Raw genomic sequence first — 27426 nt, forward strand, 5'->3', positions numbered from 1 at the left:
TTTGAGGGTCAAATGGGGTACTCCAAATATGACAAAAATAGCATCAAAACTCATAGGAAGGATTCATGTTTGTTGGCGGACTAAAGAGCTTGAATAGTTTTGTCAGTTGATATTCTTACTACTCGAAAAGAAAACTGATATGGAGGAATAAGTGTGGAATTTTTCAATAGCCTTTGTTATTTTGATACTTGGCTTCCTTAATCATAGCTAACATTCAATGCCATTGTCATGAAAGTGGTTATATTTCAACACTCATTGGACTGGTTAAGAAATATCTAGTGATCGACAAGGAGCTCATTGTGGCAATGATCCAGTTCCAGCTTTAACCTGACCTTGCTATTACCTAATGAAGCAGGTCTAGGATGAGGACAACCTGATCCATCCCATTGTGGGCTGAATCACCAGGCTGCTTTTGTCAGGTGGGGTGACAAAAGTGCAAGTACATCTAAAGGGCTACAGTCATGAATCAGCCCGATTACCATACCATATACAATGTAAGGACAAAGCGACACTATACTGACATCTTTAGCTCAGCGTGCAGCTCATTCTTTACATCCAATACTCTATGTGGTTCATAACACAATGTCATCATGCAATCATCGTAATAATAACTTTTTTTTATCTCAATATCAATATTCACACTTCCATTATCCACCCGTTACTGTAATATTGGTCAAACTTTGTCCCCTAATGTTTTGATGACTGTCGCTGAACAACATCTAATGGGTATTTAGCCAGGTATTATAAACTTCTCTTATATTTCATTACATTCAGCATTTTTTTAACAAGATATTTGGATCAATTTAAATCAAATTTATTTTGAGAATGCTGAAAGGAGTTGCTTCCCTTGTTTAGCTCTCAGACTGTCAGCTTTTTATGCAAGCGTCTCAATAATAATGGTCTTCTAATTGCTTTTGAAATGTGGAAGAATCTCTTGAGAGTCCATTTATCATCTTTCAAGTCAACTATTCATTGCCAAATTTAGCTTGAAATGCGTTTGATTTGACATGCTGCCTTTCATCTGGAATAAGGTGGGAATGTGAAAAGCCCACCAGGGACGGGCCCGATTCCTGGTTTTATATCATTTCTAGGGCTTCTCCATCCATATTAATTAAGCATATGGACCTGTTGTGTGATGACAACCTACACCATATGATCACATTTCCTCCTGTGTCCTCAAAATAGGACCTGTAGCTGGACACAAAAGGAATTAACAAATTACTTTCAGTAATAAGATATTGTGTTATTTTACAAAATATCTGTCAAGAGAGGCCAAACAAATATATAGATATGAAACAAAAAATATCTATCAGTTTTCATAGATCATATATGTTAATCCGTTTGTGATTGAGGATAGGCGAGGTTGAACATGTCTGTGTAGGCATTGATCACGGATCAGGGTATCGATTGATGACAGAGAGTTGGTCAGTGAAACATGTATTGAGCTAGCGACTTCATACTGGTAATTGTTTAATCAAGGTATTTAATAATGTCAAAGCTGCAAATAAAGTTATCATTAAACCCACGTCCTCAACAGCCAGCGATGAACAGTACACACAGGGTCACTCACACGACAACCTTATTAGGATGCCGATGACTTTCCCTGAGAACGATATTGATTGTCAGGATGTGTATCGGGTTTATACGCTCGGTCATATCATTTATTTGTGAGCGTCTCTTCAGCACTCATTTATCACGGTGTGATCAGGCATATGGAAACACAAAATTAACCTTCTTTCTGGCGAACCATTTATCTGTATTGTCAACAGCGCTTCCCATCCACAGGAAGTGGACTACCAAACAAACAGAGGCGAGATGGTTGTAATGGTTACATGTGAACAATAGCACCACGCCACACTTGGTGTTGATTGGCCGATTCTCTAATATACATCAATACATCTCCCAGTAATATTAGGTGGCCTAACCACTGTCAATTACCCATCACAGCAATTACAACGAAATGAAGGCAGCACTATGTAGATCAAAATCCGATATGGAAATCAAATATTTACAGAAGATCAAATAAGCAATAGTTTCTAAGTGTAGAAATTAAAGGAGAATGTTTGATCATGTTGGAGGTTTTTAAAATTGATTAATGAATGCTGTTTGAGACCAACAATCATATGTATATGTTAATTAACCAATTAAACCGAGACTGTGTCAGTGTGAAGTTATTTACACATTTTACACAAACATATCCTATAGTTTACACATGTGTATTCTAGTTTACACAAATGTTCTCTAGTTTACACAAGTGTACTTAGTTTTAACAAGTGTATCCAAGTTTATGCAAGTGTACCCTAGTTAACATAAGTGTACTCTAGTTTATACATGTGTACCCTAGTTAACATAAGTGTACTCTAGTTTATACAAGTGTACCCTAGTTAACATAAGTGTACTGTAGTTTACACAAGTGTACCCTAGCTAACACAAGTGTACTCTAGTTTTATCTAGTGTATCCTAGTTTACATAAGTGTACTCAAGTTTTAACAAGTGTACTCTAGTTTTAACAATTGTATCCTGGTTTACACAAGTGTACTCCAGTTTTAACTAGTGTACCCTAGTTTACACAAGTGTACTCTAGTTTTAACAATTGTATCCTGGTTTACACAAGTGTACTCCAGTTTTAACTAGTGTACCCTAGTTTACACAAGTGTACTCTAGTTTATACAAGTGTACCCTAGTTAACAAAAGTGTACTGTAGTTTACACAAGTGTACCCTAGCTAACACAAGTGTTCTCTAGTTTTAACTTGTGTATCCTAGTTTACATAAGTGTACTCAAGGTTTAACAAGTGTACTCTAGTTTTAACAATTGTATCCTGGTTTACACAAGTGTACTCCAGTTTTAACTAGTGTACTCTAGTTTACACAAGTGTACTTAATTTTTTAACTATTGTACCCTAGTTTACACAAGCGTATCCTTGTTTATACCAGTGTATTCTATTTTACACAAGTGTATCCTATTTTGCACATGTGTATCCTAGTTTGCACACATGTATCCTAGTTTACATAAGTGTACTCTAGTTTATACAAGTGTGTCCTAGTTTATACAAGTGTATCCTAGCTTACACAAGGGTATCCTAGCTTACACAAGTGTATCCTAGTGTATACAAGTGTATCCTAGTGTATACAAGTGTATCCTAGTTTACACAAGGGTATCCTAGCTTACACAAGTGTATCCTAGTGTATACAAGTGTATCCTAGCTTACACAAGGGTATACTAGCTTACACAAGTGTATCATAGTGTATACAAGTGTATCCTAGACTATACAAGTGTATCCTAGTTTATACACGGGTATCCTAGCTTACACAAGTGTATCCTAGCTTACACAAGTGTATCAGTTTTCACAAGAGTTTTCTATTGTTCAAGATATGTGTTAGTTTTGAACTATGTCCTTACTGCTATTTTACCCTTGGGTACAAAGTGGGTAAAAATGACCCCTCATTGTCATACTCTTGGGTAGGAATCTATATCTTAAGGAGAAAGCGAGCATGGATTAGACCTCTCCTTTGCTTTCCTTTGGGTCGGATTTACCTCTTCTTCTCTTTCCTTGGGGTAGGGTTGAAGGCCACACCCTGGGGAAGGAAATGTATTTGGTTGACCTTTCACAGTCCCTTCCCTTGGATAGGTATGGAGTCCACACCCTGGGGTAGGAAATGTATTAAAAAATGACGTTTCATTGTCCATTCCCTGGGTTAGGGTTAGAGTCTACTACCTACAGTAGGAAATGTTTCAGCTAACCTTTCACAGTCCATTCCCTGGGGTAGGGTTCAAGGCCCCACCAGGGAGTGGGAAATGTATTTGGCTGACTTTTCATGGTCCATTCCTTGGGGTAGGGTTGGAGTCCACTGCCTGGTGTTTGGAGTAAGGTTAACAACCCTCATCCCTGTTGGTCATCACACTGGAAGAATGCTATCCAGTCAGTGCCCGCCCTCACCTATACCATACAAGTCAGTCCCCTGGAGACTTACACCAGACACACACCCAATTTTCTCTGACAAACCAGAGAAAAAACAATCAGGGTTTTATAATGTAAGAGTGTTTTTGTACATGTAATTATGATTTTGGCAGATAATCAAAGTGTAACCAAACTTTGTGGTAGGAGACTGTTAAATCGCTGATGAGTATGGCTGGAAGTTATGACAGAGGCTACACACCGGAATTCTGTGTAATGTTTTTATGTGTGGAGAAATTCCGCAGAACTTCATTGGAATCCTACTTGGTGTTCAAACAAGGGACATACAGAATGAAACAAGGGCCCCTCATAAAACCACCCAGATTCCTTAGAACATGTTCTGACTTTGGGCTGTAGACTATAACTAGCTAGCAAAAAGTCCTTAGGATGCTGACTTTCATCTGACTAGTATAATGATGACAGCACACCTCTTGTGCACTGTTACAAGGGCTAGTGAACCAGGTCAGGTAACCACTAGTATCACAGGCAGGTTTATCACCACACACCATTACCCCCAACACATCACTACACCACAAATACAGATTTCAAATTTCTCATAAACACTACATATTATGGAGATGAAAGTTTGAAAACAGAAAATCCTCCAGGATATAATTAAAACATCCTTTAAGACATTCTTGAGTAAATATAGCTCTTAAAATGCAGCTTCTTAATTTAAATACATTCCAGAAAATGTGGTGTTCTTTAAACTTTAGGCAAATAAAAAAGTATACATGCAGATGAAAGATAATGAAAATGTACCTCGTTTTCTTGGTTATGTAATTCCTCATTTTATTTAAAGTTCTATAACATACTATATCTTTGAATTTAAATACTGACATAAGGAACTTCTCCAAATGTATTAATATTTCCCAAATGGGTTTCAATTAAAACAAATAAATCTGGTTTTTTTGTAGTGTACAGGCCTCTGCTATGCATCTTACTTCTCGTGAAGCTGTATAAAGCTTTGTTGTATAATGTCAGCTCTCCGTTACAAAAACACTCAACACTTCAGTCACAGTTGTTGTAGTGTTTCAAGGTTCCCCTCACCGAGCGGATCAGATTTGATGCCTCTGTCAGTTCTTATGCCGTCTTGCCCCACAAGTTGCTGATCATCTACCAGATCACAAGGGTTACTTAGTTTCAACACTTCTAGGCTTCGGCTCTGTCTCAGTTATCTCCCTTTCAACAAAGTTCCTGTCATGATCTCACATAAACATTTATTTTTATTCTAAAAGTAACACCAAAAGAAAAAAAGTCTCTTTGAAAGTGTAAATTTAAATTACAAAAATACTAATGAAGGGCAAAACTTTTACACTGTTAAAGAGATTTTGTTTCAAAAAAAAACCAAAAAAAAACCCCACCAACAACATCTATCTAGAATGGTGAGCTCTGATGACAAACCATTGAAGGAATTTTCTTCCCTTTCCTTAGAGGCCTGAAAGGAACAATCAGTAATGTGTCAACATTAAGAAGGAGATTGACCTGGTAAACAAGAAATTGATGAACACTCAGCATCTGTATGTAGAATTTTACAGTGGTGCAGTATGTTATAATAGGCCAGACAGGCAAAAGTCGACTGCTTGGTGTGCAGTCTACAGCTCAAGCATTATATTATGTTAAATACAGCTTTAGGACAGAGCGTGTTTGTCTAATTGATTGTGATAAGCCCACTGAGGAGATGTGACAGTCAATGAGATCAATGCTGAAGATGCTGAATACACAATCGGTACAGCTTCACCTAATGGCTGCAGGCCCATCGCCTGTAACAAAGCCGGGTTAACATTTAAATGTTCAGATCTGTCAATACCTGTGAAGCAATCAACTCCTGTATTCACTATTTTATTTTCAAACTTGATTACACCGCTTTGTCGATAATATTATTTCCGGTAGCTGCTACAATGCTTCTACCTGTCAAACTCCTGCTGTTGAGAAACCCAGTCAACTCCGACCACGAACCAAGTTTGTGTGTAGTATCCGGACACGTTTTTAAGCATCCTTTATATCTCTATTTAACGCCACTGCCAACAAAGACAGCAAACACTGAGCATTGTGGGAAGCTTAAACTGTTTCATTTTCACTGTGCTTAACCATGCATTTAATAAGCGAGGGGCTGTATGAACCGAACAATGGCGAAATCAACATAGTCAATGATTAGACAAAATCAATTCCGCAAGCAACGGCAAGGAATAGAGCACACAATTACACTGAAAGCAAACTCTTGCTTTGCATTGTTTACAGGTAGGAAGTATTGATGCTCTCTTCACAAATGAGCCACAATTTATTACTTATTGGTCGGACTACAACAGGACAGGGTCTGTGTTTTTATTGCAGATTCTGCCATGATGAAGATGTACTATTCAGACATTCTGGAGAAATTAATTTTCTCCATCAATTATTCATGGTAGCAATCCTGTTGTGTTGTAAGCCTGACAATTGAAAAATCTATTTACTCTTCCGCTAGGTTATAGATATTGTGGCTAGGGAAAATGGCAAGACGGCCAAAACGTTTGGAGGAGTAATTATCCCAGGACAGAGGATCGACTCTGATCTGCCAAATAATCATTGCTACTCTCGACTCTAAATCACTGACATACTCGACTCTAAATCAGTGTCATACCATCGCTTATTGAGCCTACTCTCAGCAAGTACCTGTAAATAGACTAACACTGTAGTACAAAGGTAAAAGCCCAACACACTATCTCCAGCTGTATAACACAGTAAATAGCTTGTGTAATAGGTTCACTACAGTCACACAGAGGGCAACACTACAGTCACATAGAGGGCAACACTACAGTCACATAGAGGGCAACACTACAGTCACAAAGAGGGCAAGTGGGTGGGAATTTTAATCACAAAAATCATTTAGCTGTTTGAACATCTGAACTTTTGCACTTGAAGTTATAACCACATGTCTTTGGCAAGCACGTGCATTGAAACAAGTAACAAAACTGTCATATACTACAAGATTTAGTGCACATGCATATTATCATGTATTTATTTTAATCATGCTTGGATATTAAATCATCTTTATCGGAAAATACTAAAACCGATATTATTATTAAGAACTTTTGTATAACTGAACATATATACTCATATGTTTTTAAAACATCAATCAGCCTATCTAGATAACTGCAGGTATCTTGATACAGGTGTTTGCATTTTGAAAACATATTTTTATAGTGATTTGCTACAAGTGAGATAATATGAAGTGCTCTCTGTTGCATGTGTTAATTGTGTGAGATTGATCTACAGTGTAGTAGTGTAGGTTAGCATTTCCTCAGGTAGATCTACCTGTAGCGTGGATCATAAACCAGTAATAACCGGCCTCCCCCTACCGCCAACAGATAACCTCAATAAACAGCAGACTAAAGGATCAACAGTACACCGTGTTTAACGCCCAGTTTACTCATAAAATGGATATGAATTTCTGAGTCTGTTAGAGTGTATTTTTCACCTTTGTGGCTATCCAGGTGACAAATGTTCCCTACTGTTATCATTACAATGATCTTATCAGGATTTCCACAGTTAGGTGGCTTAGGTCTACCTGAGCCTAACGTGTCACCTGGAGGCACTCGACCGTCACTGACCACTGACTGACCAAGACCTTTTGTCCATGATTGTTAAGCCTGATGTTAAATGATGAACAACTCTTTCTGGTTTTTGTTGACTGAATTGAAAACAAAACTCCACCAGACAGTTATAATATCTCCCCCAACAGATTCAGCTGGTTTGCTTTTCTCCACAAATTCCATTATCAAATTCTAGTGGAGAAAGAGACACTTAAGGACTGCAGGCCTATACACTGTCTGGTATATACACAGTAAAAAAACGAGGTTTATATGTCTGGCTAGAGAAGCTCAGACAGACACCAATTATTGGCACAGTAACCAAGCCACACCATTCCTATTTCCTGGTAATCTTGTATCCCCCTTAATCCCAACTACCAAGTAATCTAACTTTGCATACAGCTTCTCCATTTCCAAAATATCTCTTTAAACCTCAAGAGGATTTTAGTGGTGCATGTACAGTATATGAAATTCCCAAATATGGAAACAGTCCCATAATGCACCTACCTTATCAGTATTCTAATATTAAGTTACTTTTCTGTGACCTTGACATGGTACACTAAAGGTCAATTGAAAGAAACAAGCTTACTTGTTTTTATAATTGATGTTTTGGTAAGTATTTGGCCTGGAAATTTTAAAAAGAAAGTGGCAATTAGGTATAGATTTTTATCTTGATCAATATCGAGAGATGGTGAAATGCTGATTACCGTAATAGTTTACACAATGTCAATCGGTTTCTGTAGATGTATCACCGTGTGTTGGTACAATTGAGTCCTGGCTTGCAGACTTGCTGTAATTATACAGCTCCAATGATAACTCGCAGTGGTCAAAGGTCACTGAATATGCTGTAGATTGGATTTGTATCTGTCTATGAAATATCTCCAGTAATAGATTTGAAACAATGCAAAGTTCTTGGAGGGAATGAAATGTGTATCTAGGAATCCAACCAAATCCTTTACTTGCCATTTGCAGCACAATCCATTACATTAAATTAATTACACAGAGTTTTTATAAATCAGATTATAATTTCCCAGACAACATTGTTCCAGGAATAGAAGGTGTTTTGGTGCATTATGATCTATCTTTATGTAAGCTTCAGTTTTTTGTCCTTTATTCATAGCTCAAGTGTACAGGTCTGATCTAAATCTTGACAGCCCAAGCAATATGATGATCAGTCCGTTTCACATGTATTAATGTACCGCCTTTAACTTTAAAGTAACATGTTTCTTCAAAGAAAACTCTAAAAGAGAATTTTAAAAGTTTTTTTTTATCTCTTTACTTTTATTTATTGCATAGATGTGGTTTTGTGACTGTCCAGGTACATATTTAAGGAAAATTCTCCCCATACCAAACACAATTTGTCAGTGAATTGTCAAGAGCGGGGCTATGTCAACAGGTACTTGTTTAAGGGAGTGTTAGAAACTGTTACCAGAAACCGTGATTCATTTAATGAATAAAAGGATTATTTGTTGTCTATTTATACCTCTTTCTTCAGCTCGGTTAAAAAGTAAGTCTTTTAGCTAATGTAGGTCAGAGATCACAAAGGTGCCGTATTTAAATTTCATACCCGGTAAACAAACTCCAGGTGACAATATCGGCTGATTAAAAAAACATTCAATCACATGATATTCAACTACGTCAATTCTTATGTACAAGTCAAGCAGTCGTACACATTTGTATTACACAAAGGAAAATTACCGGTACTAACCAATACAATTGAGATATTATCACCGAAATATTTACACAGTGTTCTAGTCTATTGACCACGAAGGATTTAACTACAATAACAACTAAATAAACAAACATGTAACTCAGTGATTGTAATGATAGTATCTCAGAAATAAATACACATACACAATGTATTGATCAATTATTGAAAATCACTCATTTACCCTACAGCTTGTTGAAACTTACAAGTCTTAAATAGGATAAAAGCACCTAGCTATAATGATATTAAATAACTACAATTTTTATAATTGAGGGACAAGTATGAACAACAATGTCTTCATCAATTATGTTATTGAAATGGATGATAGGGAGAGGCACAAGGGGAAGCACAGGAATGAAACAGGGTAGACGAGTACAGGACAAAAATGAAAATTAGAGGAAGACAGAATAGAAATAAATAGGAGCAAGTAGGAGGGGAATCAGAAACAGTTGCCCCGAATAGGGAAGTAAGGGGCCAGGGGTAGGGAAGTAAGGGGTCAGTCGAATGGGGGTAAAAGGCCACGAGTAGGTGAGTAAAGGGCTATAAGAAGAAAAATAAGAGGCCCCGATTAGGGGAGTAAGTGGTCTGCATAATTGGAGTAAGGAGCCAAGAGAGAGGAAGTAAGGGACAAGGGGTAGGGGAGTTTGGGGCCAGCAGAATGGGAGTAAGGGGCCAGGAGTAAGGAAGTATTAAGGGGCCAGCAGAATGGGAGTAATGGGCCAGGAGTAAGAAAATAAGGGGCCAGCAGAATGGAAGTAATGGGCCAGGAGTAAGGAAGTAAGGGGCCAGCAAAATGGGAATAAAGGGCCAGGAGTAACGAAGTAAGGGGCCAGCAGAATGGGAGTATTGAGCCAGGAGTAAGGAAGTAAAGGGCCAGCGGAATGGGAGTAATGGGCAAGGAGTAAGGAAGTAAGGGGCCAGCAGAATGGGAATAAGGGGCCAGGAGTAAGGAAGTTAGGGGCCAGCAGAATGGGAGTAAGGGGCCAGAGGTAAGGAAGTAAGGGGCCAGCAGAATGGGAGTAATGGCCCAAGAGTAAGGAATTAATGGGCCAGCAGAATGGTATTAATGGGCCAGGAATAAGGAAGTAATGGGCCAGCAGAATGGGAATAAGGGGCCAGGAGAGGTAAGGAAGTAAGGGGCCAGCAGAATGGGAGTAAGGGGCCAAGGGACAGGAATATGAGAGTATTTTTTGGAGCTATGATTAAGGAAGTAAGAGGTCAGGAATATAGGAGTAAGGGGCTAAGAGTATTGGGGTTAGGGGCCAGGAATAGGGAAGCAACGGGCCAGGAATAGGGAAGCAAGGGGCCAGGAGTAGGGAAGTAAATGATCAGGAGTAACAGAGTAAAGGGCCATGACTATGGAGAAAGGGGCTAAGAGTAGCTGAGTAAGGCGCCAGAAGTAGGGAAAAAGGGCAGGAGAAAAAGCATGTTATAAGTATAAATTGCTTAATTTCTATGTCATAAGGGTATTATATATACATATATCCTGCCAACCTGTACCATGTCATTTTGAGTGAGCTCGGTCCTGAGGCTCAGTATACAGTATAACAGTAATCAGTGCTGTAATGTCAACACCAGTAACAAATCTTATCTAAATATGATCAACGATCACGATATCTTGACCAGTCATGCAACAGATACTAAACAATGTCGGATTTTAACAATGTATGGTTAGTACAGTATAGGGATGTAGATAATAAGGAAATCATTTCAATTCCATTTTATCAAGTTTCCATGTACTTATTTCATCGATAGTTTGATGTAGAATACATTTCTCAATATGTTTACAATATAGGTAACCAATAAATAGTAGCAACACCAAATGTCCCCTTTGTTGTACCTGTTACCATGACAACTAGCCTGCTGATTAGTGTAACCCACAAGAACAATTAAGGAAGTACAGGTGTACAATATTTCATCTCAGGTAACAAATCTAATCTTTATCTGTCAGTATCTATAAAATTTGGTAAAATGTTATAACAACATGTCTTTAGGTTGACATTGTGTGAAAATTTGGAAGTAACGGGTAATAATATCGACTGACTCCAACGCACATTTGTTCGAGAGCATCCCGTTTCCTGTTTGCTTACTTAAGAGGATGATTCACCAAATTATCTGTACATAGTACGTACAATGTTGTCAAACTTACCATTCCATTTTTTTTCTTCTTCAGGTTGTGAGTCAAGTGTCTACCCAACCTGGCTATGACCTTGACCTTGGCTATCGCTTGTTGGCAGTATGTGCAGCACACCGGGACAAATTGTCTTCAAAGGCTGCAGGTATGTCACTTACAGCGTCAACATTTCTCTTTTAAATACTACACTAATAACCAGTTTTCACTTTAATTTTTCTTTATTTCTTTTAATTACATATTCATATTATCTTTATTTTGAATGACAACCATTAGACCATTTACACAAAGAGAGACAACTCTAGAATCCTGGAATGTGAAGTCAATAAATAGCAGTATTGGAAGGATTGAACGGATTGACTGGACGTTATTAGATCATTCAATTTTGCTAGAGATCTATTTTCCTGCCAGAGCAGCAGAAGCTGGGGTTGAGCGGGGCTAGGATCAATACCTCACTTTGGACACTCCTGCCCTTTAATCGCCACTCGCTATTACATCCAAGTTATAAACACAGTGTGTGCTTTTATGTGCCGCAGTACGAGCTGGATGTCGAACTATGCCATTTTATGTCATTTGGAGAAAAGCATACAATAAACCACAGGCAAATCACATACTCTACTGTCATCCATGTTGGTCCAATCAATACACTTCTTGTATTTGTTCCTTTTTTTCCCCAAACCAAAATGAGTCATCGGCATAAAAGCAAATCTACTTTTTAAAGATTACGGCAAGTATAACAAGTATGCCCATACAATATCGCTTAAATCTATTTCATATTTGTAAATAATTGATGGTTCCTGTTTTCTAATCATCGAAAGGGAGAAAATCAGAGTAAGGACCATTTCAATTGGTTAATGTGCTAGGCCGTCATCCTGTTGTCATAAAGTGGGCCGGAGCGAGAGTCATAATTAGTATATAAACCATCATGATCAGACTGTGTTACTGCACCTCACTCTATCACATGGCTAAGTCAAGGCCTTCAGTGTATCTATAAAATCAGCTCATGGAATTGGTAATTGATTGCTGGAGCTTCCACGAAGCAAAGCTTTTCCTCTGCTGGCATGTTTCAATTACATTTATATGACACCAGGCATTAAATGCCCCAACGCACTCTACTTCAGCCTTTGATGAAAACATTTTAAGCAATTTCCCACAAGTCCTTTGTCACCATAGCTACCAGACTCTTCTTTTTCATTGCAAGTCTTGTAATGCACTTTGGGTGATATCAAATGGGATAAGGGTGTATATTGTCTAAAGAAGCAGGCAATACCAAATCAGATTTGTTTACCTAACGATGAAGCATTTATATAACTGAATCAACTGCTTTTGAAATTGAAGAAGTGCCTTTTTTGAAAACGTATTAGCCAAGAATCTTTTTTTATCTGACGGAGAATGCAGACCGATTGCTTTACCTGTGGTAGCTATATTCCAGACCATCAAACTGCTCAGCTGATGACATTGGCATGTTGATGTGGTACTGGTACAGGCATCACTGAATCCCTAGGGGTCAGCAACAAGAAAGTAGTAACTAATCTTCCTAATCGAAGAAAAATAGCATTTACAACCCCAAAACAATGTTTCGTAAAGAAAAAAAAACAAACTACAATTTAATCAATGCTTCTCCAGAGTTCATTGTCAAGGTGAATCTTGTCTTTTAGGTTCCATAGAGTTCATTGTCAAGGTTAATCTTGTCTTTAAGGTTCCATAGGGTTCAATAACAAGGCACGATTGTTGCTTTTCTACAGATCTCTTGTGTTCTGTGTAAAATTGTTTGGTTTTCTAGTGTTGTGTCTTGTTCCTTGGTTTTTTATTGTTCTGTATCAAGTTGTTGATTTTTCTAGTGCTCTGCTTCAAGTCGTTGTTCTCCTGTGTTCTGTGTGCAGTGTATTGTTCTCCAGTGGTCTGTGTGCAGTGTATTGTTCTCCAGTGTTCTGTGTGCAGTGTATTGTTCTCCAGTGGCCTGTGTGCAATGTATTGTTCTCCAGTGGTCTGTGTGCAGTGTATTGTTCTCCAGTGTTCTGTGTGCAGTGTATTGTTCTCCAGTGGCCTGTGTGCAGTGTATTGTTCTCCAGTGGTCTGTGTGAAGTTTATTGTTCTCCTGTGTTCTGTGTATTGTTCTCCAGTGTTCTGTGTGCAATGTATTGTTCTCCTGTGTTCTGTGTGCAGTGTATTGTTCTACTGTGTTCTGTGTGCAGTGTATTGTTCTCCAGTTTTCTGTGTGCAATGTATTGTTCTCCAGTGTTCTGTGTGCAGTGTATTGTTCTCCAGTTTTCTGTGTGCAATGTATTGTTCTCCAGTGTTCTGTGTGCAGTGGATTGTTCTCCAGTGTTCTGTGTGCAATGTATTGTTCTCCTGTGTTCTGTGTGCAGTTTATTGTTCTCCTGTGTTCTGTGTATTGTTCTCCAGTGTTCTGTATGCAGTGTATTGTTCTCCAGTGGTCTGTGTGAAGTTTATTGTTCTCCTGTGTTCTGTGTATTGTTCTCCAGTGTTCTGTATGCAGTGTATTGTTCTCCAGTGGTCTGTGTGAAGTTTATTGTTCTCCTGTGTTCTGTGTATTGTTCTCCAGTGTTCTGTGTGCAGTGTATTTTTCTCCAGTGTTCTGTGTGCACTGTATTGTTCTCCAGTGTTCTGTGTGCAGTGCATTGTTCTCCAGTGTTCTGTGTGCAGTGTATTGTTCTTCAGTGTTCTGTGTGCAGTGTATTGTTCTTCAGTGTTCTGTGTGCAGTGTATTGTTCTCCAGTGGCCTGTGTGCAATGTATTGTTCTCCAGTGGTCTGTGTGCAGTTTATTGTTCTCCTGTGTTCTGTGTATTGTTCTCCAGTGTTCTGTATGCAGTGTATTGTTCTCCAGTGGTCTGTGTGAAGTTTATTGTTCTCCTGTGTTCTGTGTATTGTTCTCCAGTGTTCTGTATGCAGTGTATTGTTCTCCAGTGGTCTGTGTGAAGTTTATTGTTCTCCTGTGTTCTGTGTATTGTTCTCCAGTGTTCTGTATGCAGTGTATTGTTCTCCAGTGGTCTGTGTGCAGTTTATTGTTCTCCTGTGTTCTGTGTATTGTTCTCCAGTGTTCTGTATGCAGTGTATTGTTCTCCAGTGGTCTGTGTGCAGTGTATTGTTCTCCAGTGTTCTGTGTGCAGTGTATTGTTCTCTAATGTTCTTTGTGAACGGATGGTCTATAGTTTTATAGTTTGTTTTTGTCAGTTTGCATGGTTTTCTAGTATTCTGTGTGAGGGAGTGTGGTTTTCTAGTGTTCTGTGTGAGGGTGTGTGTTCTCCAGTGTTCTGTGTGCAGTGTATTGTTCTCCAGTTTTCTGTGTGCAATGTATTGTTCTCCAGTGTTCTGTGTGCAGTGGATTGTTCTCCAGTGTTCTGTGTGCAATGTATTGTTCTCCAGTGTTCTGTGTGCAGTGGATTGTTCTCCAGTGTTCTGTGTGCAATGTATTGTTCTCCAGTGTTCTGTGTGCAGTGGATTGTTCTCCAGTGTTCTGTGTGCAATGTATTGTTCTCCAGTGTTCTGTGTGCAGTGTACTGTTCTCCAGTGTTGTGTGCAGTGTATTGTTCTCCAGTGTTCTGTGTGCAGTGTATTGTTCTCTAATGTTCTTTGTGAACGGATGGTCTATAGTTTTCTAGTTTGTTTTTGTCAGTTTGCATGTTTTTCTAGTATTCTGTGTGAAGGTGTGTGGTTTTCTAGTATTCTGTGTGAGGGTGTGTGGTTTTCTAGTGTTCTGTGTGAGGGTGTGTGGTTTTCTAGTGTTCTGTGTGAGGGTGTGTGGTTTTCTAGTGTTCTGTGTGAGGGTGTGTGGTTTTCTAGTGTTCTGTGTGAGGGTGTGTGGTTTTCTAGTGTTCTGTGTGAGGGTGTGTGGTTTTCTAGTGTTCTGTGTGAGGGTGTGTGGTTTTCTAGTGTTCTGTGTGAGGGTGTGTGGTTTTCTAGTGTTCTGTGTGAGGGTGTGTGGTTTTCTAGTGTTCTGTGTGAGGGTGTGTGGTTTTCTAGTGTTCTGTGTGAGGGTGTGTGGTTTTCTAGTGTTCTGTGTGATGGTGTGTGGTTTTCTAGTATTCTGTGTGATGGTGTGTGGTTTTCTAGTATTCTGTGTGAGGGTGTGTGGTTTTCTAGTGTTCTGTGTGAAGGTTTATGGTTCTCTGATGTTCTGTGTGAAGGTTTATGGTTCTCTGATGTTCAATGCCAAGGTATGTGGTTTTCTATTGTTCTTTGTGCAGGTGTGTGGTTCTAAGATGTTCCATGTCAAGGTGCGTGGTTGTTTAGTGTTTTTCGTCAAGGTTTGTGATTCTCCAAGGTGTGTGGTTCTCCGATGTCCTTTGTCAAGGTGTGTTGTTGTCTAGTGTTCTGTGTGATTGTGTGGTTCTCTAGAGTTCTGTGTGATGGTGTGTGGTGTTCTAGTATCTTCCATCAAGGTGTGCATTTCTTTACTTGTCAAGGACAAGGTGTGTGGTTTTCTAGTGTTCTGTGTGAGGGTGTGTGGTGTTTAAGTATTCTGTGTGAGGGTGTGAGGTGTTCTAGTATTCTTCATCATGGTGCGTGTTTCTTTATTGTTCGGTCAAGGTGTGTGGTTCTCTAGTGTTGTGATAATGTATGATCATCAGGTTTTTTGGGCTCAGTATGTTATACATGTACAGTATTTGCATAGTTTATAGAATCAAGATTAATGAGTTGCTCTGAAGAAGTAGCCTTATAATGTTGTTGGTAGTTAAACGATTTGTGCAATTGTTAAATGCTAATGTATGACAGAGGTTACCTGTCCAGCTATATTTAGCTTACTCATGTGGTATTGAAGTACACTAATCTTTGCTATTGATTGCCTCTAATGCCCCATCACTGAACTGTAATCCTATTATGGTACCTGCAAATCACGGACCTTACCTGTCTGTATCTGCAACATCAGCAGTCTGTTAAACAAGCCATCGACCATTTTCGCTGCCGACAATTGGACAGCTATACTGTCTATCTGCAGAAGAAAATACAGACACCGCAAATAGCTTATACATTTTCAATATAATAAACAATAACAGCATGACTATTTGAATCAATGCATTAATTGTAAAACACTAAGATTATGTTGAATGGTGTTTTTTTTGCCAGAACAATAGTTTTACATAAATTTCCTTTTATTTACTACGATACATTTAATATGTAAAGCCATGATTTTGATTACCAAATCATTAGCCCTGAAAAATTCTCATTTTCACTTTTTTAAAAATACTATAGCAAGCATGATAATTTTACTTAATTTCATTTTGAGTTGAAACAATTTTTTACAAGAAACAGGTACAGCGTAATATTAAGCTACACTTATCTTAACACACGAGATCAATTCTGGTGGCCTTGGTATGTAACTTCACAATTCTAAGTTGGTATGCACATGATTGTAAGTAAGATATTTGATATACCCATGCTTCTCCAAAAATAAAATGTTAACCAGAGAAACGATTGGAACGATTTGCACCCAAGTCCAAATGACCTCTGAGGTTGGTAGGGGGAAAAGGAGCTGTTTACAGGCAAGCCTTTTCTTCTTATCTATAGAATTGGCCCATCATCAATTTTTTTTGCAAGAGAAACTATTGCCTACCACACATACACAATGTGTGTGAGATAAACCAGTATCTAGTCCCTGCTGTAGTCATCACTGGCCCACTCTTCACTTTCCAAATCCATAATTTAAACCTCAACTAAAAAAATAATTAAAGGAGGAAAAACGTATTTCCAACTAAATGCTGTTAAACTGGTCTACACAGTATTGTTGACATAAACATGAATTAGAGGCTCTTAAGGAGGCCAGAATTCCACTGTACAAAAAACAGACACAAAAAGCTGTAAAAAGGGGCTGAAATATTTAGGCAGAACAGCAAAGATATCTCTAACATTGGTTTCCATCTTTATATACAACAACTCTTTTGTTTGACAAGGTCCAAAGGAAATGTAGAAAACACAACAGACCTAATTGGATTGATGGAGTTAACTTCTGTATCAGATGTTTAGAATTCCTAGCCCTTGTATAAACTCTTAAGTAAGGAGAAGTAGGATCTGCCCATCATAAACTCTAATGTTCCCTAGCTCCCAGTCTCTACACCTAGCCAACACCGCACATGCACTTGTAATATGTTATAATACACACAAGAGTTCTGCAAAACATGACAAACTGAGGAATCCTGGGTCACTTGATAGATTTCCTGGCCCAGCAGAACTTCATTTCCTCCAGAAGTTAATCATTCATAGAGAGATGTAATTTAAGATGCTAGGTGTATTAATTCTATCAGTAACCAGATGTATTTGCCAAGGATGAAACCCAACCCACCAAACAGTCATCCTGACTTGTCAGAGACCCATCTTCCTTCCATCAAATCCTTTTGACTTGTTTTTCTTCACAATGAATCAAAAGCCAAAAAAAGGTTGTTCTAGATATTTATACAAAACACTGTACATGTATACAACAAAACTGTATGCAAGATATGTATATTAAATACTGTATACTAAACAATATATTCTAAAACCTATATGCTACTGGATACTAGATACTGTATACTAGATACACATACATGATACTGAATACTAGAAACTGTATGTTAGGCAATACATACTAGTAACCCAATACCAGATAAAGGATACCAAAAATTGAATACCAGATACTGGATACCAGATGCTGGATACTGTATACTAGATATTGGATAACGGATACCAGATACTGTATACTAGATATTGGATACTATTTACTGGAATCTAGATATTGGATACGAGATACTGTATACTACAGGGGCGTTTCTAGGATATTTGAAAAAGGGGGCGTAGAATCAAACTTTCGCCGAGCAGAGCGGTGCGAAAAAAAATGTGGACCTCTTTTTTGCTAAAAAACAAAAAATAATTGTGAAATGCACTAATGTAACGGTTCCTGACTTGACATGTATATTTTATAGTTATAGCGTCAGGGTGTTTGTGTTTAATTAATGAATATGATAAATTGCCATATTCAATACAATATAAGCAGATTACGAGGTGTTTTGTTGTTTTTTTTTGAAAGGGGGGGGGGGGGGCGTACGCCCATTACGCCCTCACCTGGACACACCCCTGCACTAGATATTGGATACCAGATACTGTATATCAGATACTGTATACTAGATATTGGATGCCAGATACTGTATACTAGATACTGGATACCAAATACTGTATACTATTTACTGTTAAGTATATATTGTATACTACATTATGTAGACTTTATGTAGACTAGATACTGGATACCAAATACTGTATACTAATTACTGTTAAGTATATATTGGATACTACATTATGTAGACTAGATACTGGATACCAAATACTGTATACTAATTACTGTTTAGTATATATTGGATACTACTTATGTAGACTAGATACTGGATACCAAATACTGTATACTAATTACTGTTAAGTATATATTGGATACTACATTATGTAGACTAGATACTGGATACCAAATACTGTATACTAATTACTGTTTAGTATATATTGGATACTACTTATGTAGACTAGATACTGGATACCAAATACTGTATACTAATTACTGTTAAGTATATATTGGATACTACTTATGTAGACTAGATACTGGATAGCAAATACTGTATACTAATTACTGTTAAGTATATATTGGATACTACATTATGTAGACTAGATACTGGATACCAGATACTATATACTACATTATGTAGACTAGATGTTATAAACTTGATACTGTACACCAGATACTGGATACCAAATACTGGATATATACTAGATACTGGATACTGAATTCAAGATACTATACACAAACATTCGTATCGATGAGAACTTTGCCCACCAATCCCTTTGATTGTTATTCAATAAATTATGTTATTTGACCGAATGTGTGGCTTCAAAATAAGGGGGGCGGGATTACCAGCAATTAATATATTATGATCCAAGTATAGACCACAAAAACTGCCCTTCCTAATGCTCTCAGCGCCCCTCCATCTGTATGATAAATGAAGATGTTGTATCTATTATTTAGAGAAACTTGTTATCATTGACTTTTTTCCCATAGATACCCAGGCTTGCCTCTTAATCAAACAATTCAAAGTAATTTGGACATGAGAGTTCACTTTGCTGTAAAGATGTCCAATAAAAATTGTAACATTGTTTTTTTGTTCCCATTCAGCCAGCAAGATTTTACAGTCCTACGTTTCCTCCAGTTACAGATTCTGACTTTTTAAAGATAAAAAAGCAAATCCAAAACTATTTTATAGGCTTTTTATAGTAGCATCTATATCAACCTTGGGGAGCACACTAGATAACTGTCCTATATATAAACATAATTACTGTATCTTCTCCAATCTGGACCTAATACTGGGTCAACATTTAGATAATGTTTAATTAACATGTCTTTCATTCCTCTCTAATAATCTGATTTTTCGTTGGTCGGTTGGCACAATGGTTTGCACACTCCCCATTTAACAAGACGGTTGGGGTTTGATTCACTGATTAGTCATGTAAAGGTATGGGGTCACCTGCCTGTCCACATGGGGTTCCTTCTCTGTGTCCCATATGAAGTCCCCCTTGAAGCTTCACTCCGAGCCAACAAAAATGCTTAATATAAGTTCATAACTGTTGTTTTGAAAAATTGTTTTAAACTGGTTTTCATTCAGTTTTAGTTTTATTGCAAGCATTTTTCCTTTTCTTTTCGAGCACAGGGACTATAACTGCAAAACATCTACTGTAATTTGTAGTAAAATCTATAGTTGTAAGGGAAAGAAAGATAATATACTCATCCCTTGTACCAGTACAAGTTGCTCACGGTTGCCACGGAGACCAAATGCAAGAGGTTTACAGATTTATTATCAGCCTAGGAATCCAGAAAAAAAATACCACAGGAAAAAAAAGGTTGTCCTAAAAATGATTCTCATCAAAGTATTTAAAACCAAAACCCTCCAATACTTCTCAAATTTCAGAGTAGAGGAAATGAGCATTTCACAGCTTTAGACTAGAGTAAGGGAAAACGGATACATTAGACTCGGTGCATATTACCATCTCTATATCATATCCAGCAAATCGTTAATGTACTTCATTGTAAAATTGTTAAGTCTATTTCAGGTTGGCGACAGGCTATCTAGGGTGTTCTAAATTGCAATATTAATGTTTATCCAGTAAGTGTTTGACATGTTATTTTAAAAGTCAGTGAATTCAATATTGTTTGCTTGTACCTAGGTATGTCTCGTCCACGAAGTGTTGGTGTATTATCATATATACAGGATATCTACTTGTCCTTTATTTTTGCTTTGAGAATAAAGGTTAAACACAGATTGGCGATGGAAATCCTGATTTACCCGAGTGAGTTTGAATAGTGTAATGCTTTACACACCTTGATGTACACACAGGTAGCGCTGGGACAGACGAGTATCAAATATCAAACAATGGCTGCCTAAAAACATACCCAATTCCTGTATGAGCTACATCTGTGTTGAACAGCTACATCTGTGCTGGACAAAAAAGGCTAACATATGAAGTGTACACCTAGTGAACAAAGCTTACCTGTGCACGCCTATAGGATACTACCCGATAGGGAAACTGGCCCACATTAACAGGCCTTACAGCCATTCTCAAACACCACTGCAAAGGATCATTCTGTCAAATTTTATTTGTATAAAAAAAACATGACAATAATTTGCACTGATTAAAACACAATTTAATTATGTAAAATGGTTCATAATGTTGATTTTGTGGAAAATATTTTTTAACCTGATGCCATTTAAAATGTTTCAAAACTTTTTTTCCCCCGCAGACGCCAATGTTGGTAAAGACGTCTGGTTTTTTTTTTTTTGCTGCTTGGGATTTTGAAATGTTTGCTTTTCTACAGGATAGCTGTGTAGCAGTTGTGTAACCTATCAATACATACACTTAAACTTCCCAACACATAAATCACACCAAAAAAAATGCTCCTCTGAAATTCCACATGCAATGCCAAACTTGTATTGAAAGCGTGAAATAGTACATAGAATAAGTACAGCTCTGACAATAACCTCTTTAGGAAACCAGTAACCTCAAAATGAGGTTAGCAAATCCTTGGCCCCTTTCCATGCACAATTTAATGTCTTCTGGCCCCGTCCAACATCCATCATCTCACTGAAATCTGCAGACCTTTAAAACTGTATAAGTATTATGCTTTTTTTTTTTAAATCGTTGAGAGTAAGACCCCATAAAATCTGACACCTAATGGATACAATAATTCCATTTCTACAGCAAGACAAGTGACATCAGCCTTTGACCTTTATCCAGTACCTTTCCTTCTAGTAACATTGTCTTGATATCGTCCAAGTAATGATTGACAGATACGGGGCCAGCAAGTGATTGACAGCCATATGTACGCAGCGTAACCCTACTTAGAAAAAGTATCGGCACTCGCTGCCATATTTATGGTCAGGTTTGAATATCACCAAATACTTGTGTAGGAATTGATCAATTAGCCGTACCTAAATAAAGCGGATGTCTATATATACATTATTGATCATTTGCTGCTGTCCCTCCTTTGGTTTGCACCTCCTCGCGCGGTAATTGTGTGATATTAGCTGCCCTACGTGCACAAATTATCTGATCAATACATGCTCAAGTTGCTCCAGCTCTGTAACATTGGTTTATTGTCTTTTATGGTCCTTATCCTCAAAACCCCCATCATTGTCATAATCAGCTGAGTGTTTGGTCGGCACTTCCGCCCAGCTACCAGTCCTCATTACCATGGCCCGACCGTAGGCAGACAAACACTGCCACCACCAGCCCAGCCCTTCTGTAATTTCATTTGATGCAGTTATATCAGAAGCCAATTCATAAATATTTTATTCCGAACTTAATGTAATGTTCAATGTATCTCTGTGCTGCTGTAGCCTGAGAGAGTTGTCTGCCCATCGTTAACACTAGTCATCATGAAATTAAAAATCTTGATCATGCATCAGTGGAAAAGAGATGCCTTTTTTTCCCTATTGCATTTGGGTTGTGGGTGATTTATGCTGTTTTGTGCACTCAGTGGTGAACAATACTCATGTGCATAAGATTCAATTAATTTTGTCGGAATCCCTGTTAGTTAGTCCACAGTGGATGGCCTGCGTGCTAGTCTTACTGGCAGACTGACAGGCAAAGAACCTATTGAGCTCATTTGATTTCAGAGAAGCCTATGATTAGGGACCAACAACAACGATTTTGTAGCATTTTGTTCAGAACTATTAATATTTCATTAGCTTGTATATTGATTGGGAATAAAGCGTTTCAGTGCTGGTAGCGTAGGACCCCATGTTTGGACGACTACTGGTAACGTCATTGCCTGCACTGATAGCTGCCACTGGGAGTGCTGTCTGATTACCAATATCATCTCTGCTCCGCCTAATCTGCTGTGTCACTACTTGCATTTCACGCCTCATCAAAATAAGCTCCTCCAGTCATGAGTTGTCTCCCATCTTCTATAAAATTTAAAAAAAAACACCTGAAGAGTAAAACAAAAAATTATGATTTAATCAAATCTACTCACTTACAGTGTTAACTTTTCAGAACAAGGAAACAGTTATAACAACTAATTAGTGTAGTTAACGAGTCAATCTCTGGACAGGATCTTCAATAACAAAGTTGATATTGTGCCAAAACAAAAAGCTTACAATGAGCAATATCAAGGAGATTTTTGTAACAAATATCGTCAAGCTCATACCTGATTGAATAAATAATAACAAATATTTGTGAAGATAATAGAAAGTTTCCGCTGTCACTAAGTTGTTATAAAACCCAATGACTACCTTTGTATGAAATCCCTGACTAGATCGTAGTCCGGTACAACCACATGCAGCTATTGTTATATGTTATTTATGATGAGCTATGTCGTGCGTGGCTTTCACAGATCAGGTCTAGTGTGTTAATACACTGCTAATATTATGAGGCTGTTGTTACCTGACCTGACCTTTGACTCTGAATTATTTGCTGCCTGATATCTACTGTCCTCAGGGTTGCCTTTGGAAGACAGTTACCGGGTATCACCCTGTGAGGCCGTACTCCACTCCTGCAGGGTACCCCCTGCACACCACCACTCAAACGAGGATCCTGCTTCCATAAGGACAAAGCTTACAACCACTCACACACACAGTTTTTTTTATATAAAAGCGTTTACACTTCATAGTGGTGGAAACCAATTATATATCATTATATGCATACATGTATCAAACATGAACATAGGTATAAAAATAAAATAAAATTATTAGTACTTAACAAGATAAACATGTGTTCAGGTGTTAACTGTCTAGGAGATATGTATTGGTGTTTGTAATACAGACATAGCTGATAAAGACCTCAGTAATCCTATATTCTGATTCTTGACTTGCACCTTTTCTACAGAATTCAAAAATTAGCAAGGGCACCCTGGATGACCTTGACATCTGATATCTGTGAAAGGTGTCATTCCTTTCATGGCCTTAAACATTACTTACAAAAACTTTTTTAGGCAATTTTAGACCAATTCAGAACAATTGTAAGCAAAATGTTTTGTCGCAACTGGTACAATACATATTGCATATTTGGAACAAAAAAATGGTTGTCTATTTTATCAGCAGACTGGTATAAAGTTGCTTTTAAAACAAATGACAATGACACTCTCACTTTTGAGTTATGACCCTTGTACCTGATGAAGGGATGCAACCTGTCTTAATCAAACCCTGTTTAATCCAATTACTTGTATAAGACATTTCTTCATATAAATCTGTACCATTTTAAGACTATGTTTGAACTTGTGTAATCAGAAAACCTGCCTTATCTGAACAGAAATGCTGAACCTTTTGTGGTTTGGTTTAGACAGGCTCCACTGAATTTTGTATGGTCTTACTCTCCATATACACAGCCTGACATTAAGAGCCTGACATTAAGAAATGTGATGTCACTTTTACTTTATCGGTGACTTAGCGCTATGACCCACAAACAGGACCACACCTATAAAGGACATATCATTTAGAAGGATAACTGTATCACTGACACAGGTAAACCACAGATATATTATCTTTGTTATATTTTATTCCCCCATATTTACAAATCTACAGCCGAGACATTTACATAGGTGGAATAGCTGAGCAAGGTTTTATTTTGCCACAAATCCAACTTTACCCCCCAGTTAACATGTCTGAGGATGATAAGATGTTTAATGATTCTACACTACCACTGCATGCTTCATTAACTCCAGATTAATAGTAATTAGCAGGTATGCAAAACTTCGTAAATATAACTTCAGATGCTAAAACTTATTATATTTTCTTACAGTTGAACCTTAAGATTGAAACAGGACTTAATGCATTGGATATGTTCCTCTGCTGAGGAGGATTGAACCATTGACTTAACATTTGTTTGTCAGGCACTCTTCTACTGACCTTTTCAAAGGGAATTTAAAAAGAAAATCCATGCAAACCAGTGAAAATTGTTTTTCAAAATCATGATGTGTCCCATTATTAAGAGACAATATAGCGAGTTCTCAAAATGTAGGCAAATCGAAAAGAAAAAGGTTGAGGCCAGAACTGGTAAAAATCACTGTATTTTGGGAAATTCCCTCAAGTCAAGCTAATATGGTAATGACATTGATTTGGTGAAAATAGTTGGGATTTGAATTTAGATAAGAGTCATTCTCTTCTATTAAAAATGTGTTTTGCATTGCAATCTGATGCACACAAGTAAGTACAGATATCACTGTAAAGAAATGGTGCCTCATCTTTTTTTTAACTATGACTTGTTACAACTTAGGCTCTTGTTAGGTCTGCATGGTATGTGTTAGCAGTGTGTTTTCTTTAATTACCTTTGTCAAGGTAAACAAATATTGTGGTAATAGTTTATCCACCTCACTGATTGTTGGCTGCAGAGCCTGGGTGGTGGGGGACTCCGGGAGGATTTGGCACCACAGTTAATGAACTCATCACTTTACCCCAGTGAGCTGTATGGTAACGCCATCCAGCCTGCCGACCAAACATTTGGCAGGTATGAAGAAAGACCGAAAATGAAGAAAGATGGTGTCAAATATCCAAATTCCGCAGTGCTGTGAACAGAAAACAAAATAATATAGTTAGCATGCATGGACTTCTTGTTTGTTGTGCATGTAAATACAATGTAACATATATATCCATTTTTGTTTATGACTGTCAATCAATCCAGCTTTTTCTCAGAAATTAAATATAACATACATGTATTGGAATCCAAATCCTCATAGCAATGTTGGAGCAGAAATTAATCTCAACAGATTTAATTTGCAGAACCTGTTTTGAAAGTCATGATTTCTTGAATAAAAAAAATCTCCACGATTGGTCCCTCATAGGTGGCATTTCCAATAGTCTTTTAGGAAGAATTGTAATCACTGTTTTCTGATTTCACACATACTATCGTGAATTATCTTTATACATATAACAGTAAGTATACTATATGAGTCACAACAATCAAAATGACTTGCATTGGCAAACCACAGCAACACGTGTGTATGGTATCCTCAATGGATACTCCTGGAAGAAATACATATTTTTGTGAGACAATCAATACAGGAAGCTGATAAAGACAGAATGGTACATCATCCACAAATCTACACCACTTCCCTAGCTTCCATTAAATTAATTATAACCATGAACAAACTACATCTACACATCAAAATTCTGCTTCCAGGACAGAGCTGGTCCCCCTGGGGGTTGCTTCCTCTCCCCGATTGGTCCCTCATAGGTGGCATTTTAAATACCAAGGAGTAATCACATTATATACAGGATGTATTGAATTTGTGTTTAATCTCTGGGGAAATTCAGTAATACTCTATTTTCTCTCAGATATTGTGATCATTTCTTCTGTCAATCAATATTAGAGCAAAGATAAAAGTGACAGTATCTGCAGCATCAGCAACATGCCTATACATTGTCATGTTCCTCATCAATTTATATTTTATTGTGTAGGTTTTGTTTGGAAATGTTAGCATTTTATGGCAAAAGAAATACAATATGTTCCTTTGGGATTTTGTGAGCATCATAAAATCACTTAAAAATTTAACCCAAAGACTCTATGATAAAAAAGTTCTAATATGACAAAATTGAGACCGAATCCAAGGATATATTAATACAAATGTACTGTTTTCCCTGGGTTTTATTTTTGTGATTTATATGCAAGCTTCTTGAGTTTATAGTTAACATATAAAAACCGCAGATATATCCTTTATGGAAAATTGGAAATACTGAAAATTTAAATTTTCATGGGACTGTGAGGTAATTGGAAAAGAAACCAAGACAGTACACTAATTCTTTTAAATTCCATCCGAAAAAATTATAACGTACCTGACATTTTTATGATGATACTGCTATCCTAAACACTTACTTTTCAATAAACAAGTTTTTCTACTCAAAATACCATGCTGTTTTATTTTCTTCCAAGAAGACATTTTTCTTCAAATTTTAATATTCCTCAGGTGACCTCAGCTTCTGTACCTTATTACATCATCTACCTAGTTACTACTTGTTTCAAGCGTGATAAAGTGTGTCTTTATCGAGGAATGTAACCAATATACTGGGGCTCTGGGCCTAATTGAAATATAATAGTTAGGATAGTCAGCGCTGCGTTTGTATTTACATGTGTATCTAATGCGACGTGTTTACGTCGACACGATATACGTGTAAGATATGTTATCCCTCTGTTATTTGACGCTCATCTTCTGTAGAATTACAATGCTAGTTAAATGATAAAGTAAGCATGTGCTAACACAGCTGAGTCGATGGACTATCACTGCTAACTGCCTGTCACGCCCGACGCTCTCCAGTCACGTTGCAACGAGCACCTGTTTTAGTCTTGATCACCAGAACGCTTACAGTGTATGTTATCCATAATCAGGGCCTAGATTATGAATATTCATCGTAAAGCGGCCCATACCATTGTGTAGAGTGCTTTGTACTCCATTGAACAGTGAAGTGCATAGTGTTTATCTTTTCAAAGATTTACTTTTATCATATTTGTATGAGGAAAACAGGAACAGATAAGACAAGACAGACCAGCAATACCGTCATGACCCGTCTGACTGCAGTTAGAACAATGGCAGGACGTCTGGGGT

At 37.6% G+C, this 27426-nt stretch overlaps 1 protein-coding gene and 2 long non-coding RNA genes across 10 annotated transcripts in view; 1 reads left to right on the top strand and 2 right to left on the bottom strand.

The window, feature by feature from the left end:
• LOC110448906 overlaps window positions 1-16415 on the bottom strand; it is a 93320-nt gene extending 76905 nt beyond the window's left edge. The window contains exons 1-2 of the long non-coding RNA XR_002462792.1: window positions 16236-16415; window positions 12778-12902 (exon numbers count right to left, since the gene is read on the bottom strand). This is a non-coding gene — a long non-coding RNA (uncharacterized LOC110448906). The remainder of the gene's footprint in view (window positions 1-12777; window positions 12903-16235) is intronic.
• Window positions 1-27426, top strand: part of LOC110448903 (zinc finger MIZ domain-containing protein 1-like) — a 233241-nt gene that overhangs the window by 153884 nt on the left and 51931 nt on the right. For 6 of the 7 annotated variants that reach the window (XM_021495396.1, XM_021495403.1, XM_021495399.1 and 3 more), the window contains one exon: window positions 11408-11513. In XM_021495396.1, coding sequence (XP_021351071.1) covers window positions 11408-11513 — 106 coding nt within the window. Of the gene's footprint in view, window positions 1-11407; window positions 11514-27238; window positions 27425-27426 lie in introns of those variants that run through there. The other variant, XM_021495404.1, reaches the window with a different exon arrangement.
• LOC110448904 lies at window positions 21057-27170 on the bottom strand. Of its 2 annotated transcripts, none has more exons than XR_002462790.1 (3): window positions 27082-27170; window positions 25156-25392; window positions 21057-22798 (listed from the first exon to the last, which is right to left on the bottom strand). It is a non-coding gene; the product is annotated as an uncharacterized LOC110448904 (long non-coding RNA). The 2 variants fall into 2 exon arrangements; XR_002462791.1 differs by having other exon boundaries at window positions 21057-22821.

The sequence above is a fragment of the Mizuhopecten yessoensis genome, unplaced genomic scaffold, assembly GCF_002113885.1.
Source record: "Mizuhopecten yessoensis strain PY_sf001 unplaced genomic scaffold, ASM211388v2 scaffold4373_2, whole genome shotgun sequence".
Taxonomy (NCBI): Eukaryota; Metazoa; Mollusca; class Bivalvia; order Pectinida; family Pectinidae; genus Mizuhopecten; species Mizuhopecten yessoensis.